This window comes from Buceros rhinoceros, unplaced genomic scaffold (assembly GCF_000710305.1).
Source record: "Buceros rhinoceros silvestris isolate BGI_N320 unplaced genomic scaffold, ASM71030v1 scaffold15560, whole genome shotgun sequence".
NCBI classification, from domain to species: domain Eukaryota; kingdom Metazoa; phylum Chordata; class Aves; order Bucerotiformes; family Bucerotidae; genus Buceros; species Buceros rhinoceros.
The window spans coordinates 15995-17952 of record NW_010389184.1 but is presented as its reverse complement, the minus strand read 5'-3'; the positions used below and the strand labels follow the sequence as shown (position 1 = coordinate 17952).

Sequence of the window (1958 nt, the reverse complement as noted above, 5' to 3'; positions counted from 1 at the left end):
GGGATGCTGCTGCCGGTTCCGGAAGTTTTCACTTTGCTTCTTTAAGGTTTTGAGTATGGATTTAACGCTGCTCCCCTCCTCCTCCTCGCTGCTGGAGTACCAGTTGACATTGTCATCTACAACAAAACCCACAAGATTATTGATTCAGGCGCTCACCAGGCAACACCACACACACGTTCACTCACGCACGGGGTAACTGCCCAGTAAAATCAAACTGGAAACAGCAAGTACTACACCATTGCTCCCCTTAACACCCAAAATCCAAACGACAAAACTCAATTTCGATGAAGAGCTGATGGAACAAAAGACCTGCAGACAGCTGAGACTCTGCTGCATTCTCTCTACCTATCGCTGTCAACATTAATCTGGGAAAACAACCTGCTTTCAAACAACTATTTCTGCTACTAAAAAAACGTTTAAAATCTGAGTTGGGATGAAAGTGACCTTTGCTGTGGGGTGGCAGAAGGAAGAGTAAAATGGCACCTACAGCAGTCGTAAAAACAGATAAATTACAACTGTGGAATCCAAACGGAATTGGTTTGGTTCAAAAAGCCCTTTCAGCCCCTGGAATCCCCCCGTTCCCCAGCACTGCCCGGTCCCCCCTGCCCCCTGTCCCTCAGCAGCACCTCCACACGGCTGGGAAACCCCTCCAGGGATGGGGACTCCACCACTGCCCTGGGCAGCCTGAAACAGCCCTGCACAACCCCAACGGGACAGAAATGGCTCCTCAGGGACAACCTCAACCTCCCCTGGAACAACTGGAGGCCAGTTCCTCTCGTCCTGTCACTTGTTCCCGGGGAGAAGAGACCGACCCCCACCTCGCTGCACCCTCCTGGAATTTGCTGCTTCCTTACAATCCAAATCACACAGTTTTGAGGAGTGACAAGTGGCCTCAGAAGGTTACAGAAGTGACACTCAGTTACACACTGCACATTTCAGGTGTCACAGAGGAAGAAACACTCCTCTGGAGAAATGGAATATGCAGAAAAGATTGAGAGGCACAAGTGATTAGACAGGATCTAGGGTGCACTTGCAGCAGTGGCCGTGAGAAATAACGACCTTTCTGTTTCAACCAAGATTTTAAGACGTAATTATCAAACACAGAACCTTCTAAAAATGCAAATTATACCCCCAGAAATACCCACAGATCTTCCTCCTTGGATCTGGAATGCAGCTCCTGAGCATACACTGAAATCCCAGATTGAGCTGGGATGGATGGCGAGTAGATACAGCTGAAGAAGTTACCTGCGATGGTACCTGCCCATCCCCAGTAACTGTGACTGGGAACCGACGACAACCCCAGTCAACAGACCCGTTCCAGCCAACGCACCCTCAGCCCCTGTGTTCAGAACTCCAGTGAAATCACCAGTACCTTCGTCCTTGCTCATTGCCCTCTGCCCCTGGCTGCTGACAGAGTCTCCGTCTCTTTGATGCTTCTGACTAAGTCTGGCATAAAGGGCCTTCTGCATGGCTGGAAGGAAATCCGGGACGTTCATGGCGGGCTTGTGGCCCATGTGGCTGCTCATGCAGTCCGCCTCGTCGCCGCCTTGGTGCGGCTCTTGGGCCATGAGGTGAGCCTGGTGATCGGTAAATTCCCCGTGCCACGTTCCATCTGCAGCACAGAAACACCCGGTTAGGAGCCAGCCTTTTACAGCAGCAGAGACACAACGCGTGGCACAATCAAGCAAAACTGATGGGACCTCTGTCACATGGCTGAAGAGCATCAGCTTCCACATTCCGGGAGGATTTCTACTCCCAATTCTTTCAGCTGCCCACAGAATCCTTTGGGTTGGAAGAGACCTTTAAGATTGTGGAGTCCAACCGTTCCCCCTTAGGTCACCACCAAACCCTCAGCAGCACCTCCACACAGCTGGGAAACCCCTCCAGGGATGGGGACTCCACCACTGCCCTGGGCAGCCTGCGACACGCCTGCACAACCCCAGCGGGACAGAAACGGC

General features: G+C 51.9%; 1 protein-coding gene across 1 annotated transcript in view; it reads right to left on the bottom strand.

Annotated features, from left to right (window-relative positions):
* ZC3H6 (zinc finger CCCH-type containing 6) overlaps positions 1–1958 on the bottom strand; it is a gene marked incomplete at both ends in the record, with an annotated part of 18467 nt that overhangs the window by 518 nt on the left and 15991 nt on the right. The window contains 2 exons of the mRNA XM_010133385.1: positions 7–116; positions 1373–1612. Coding sequence (XP_010131687.1) covers positions 7–116; positions 1373–1612 — 350 coding nt within the window. The remainder of the gene's footprint in view (positions 1–6; positions 117–1372; positions 1613–1958) is intronic.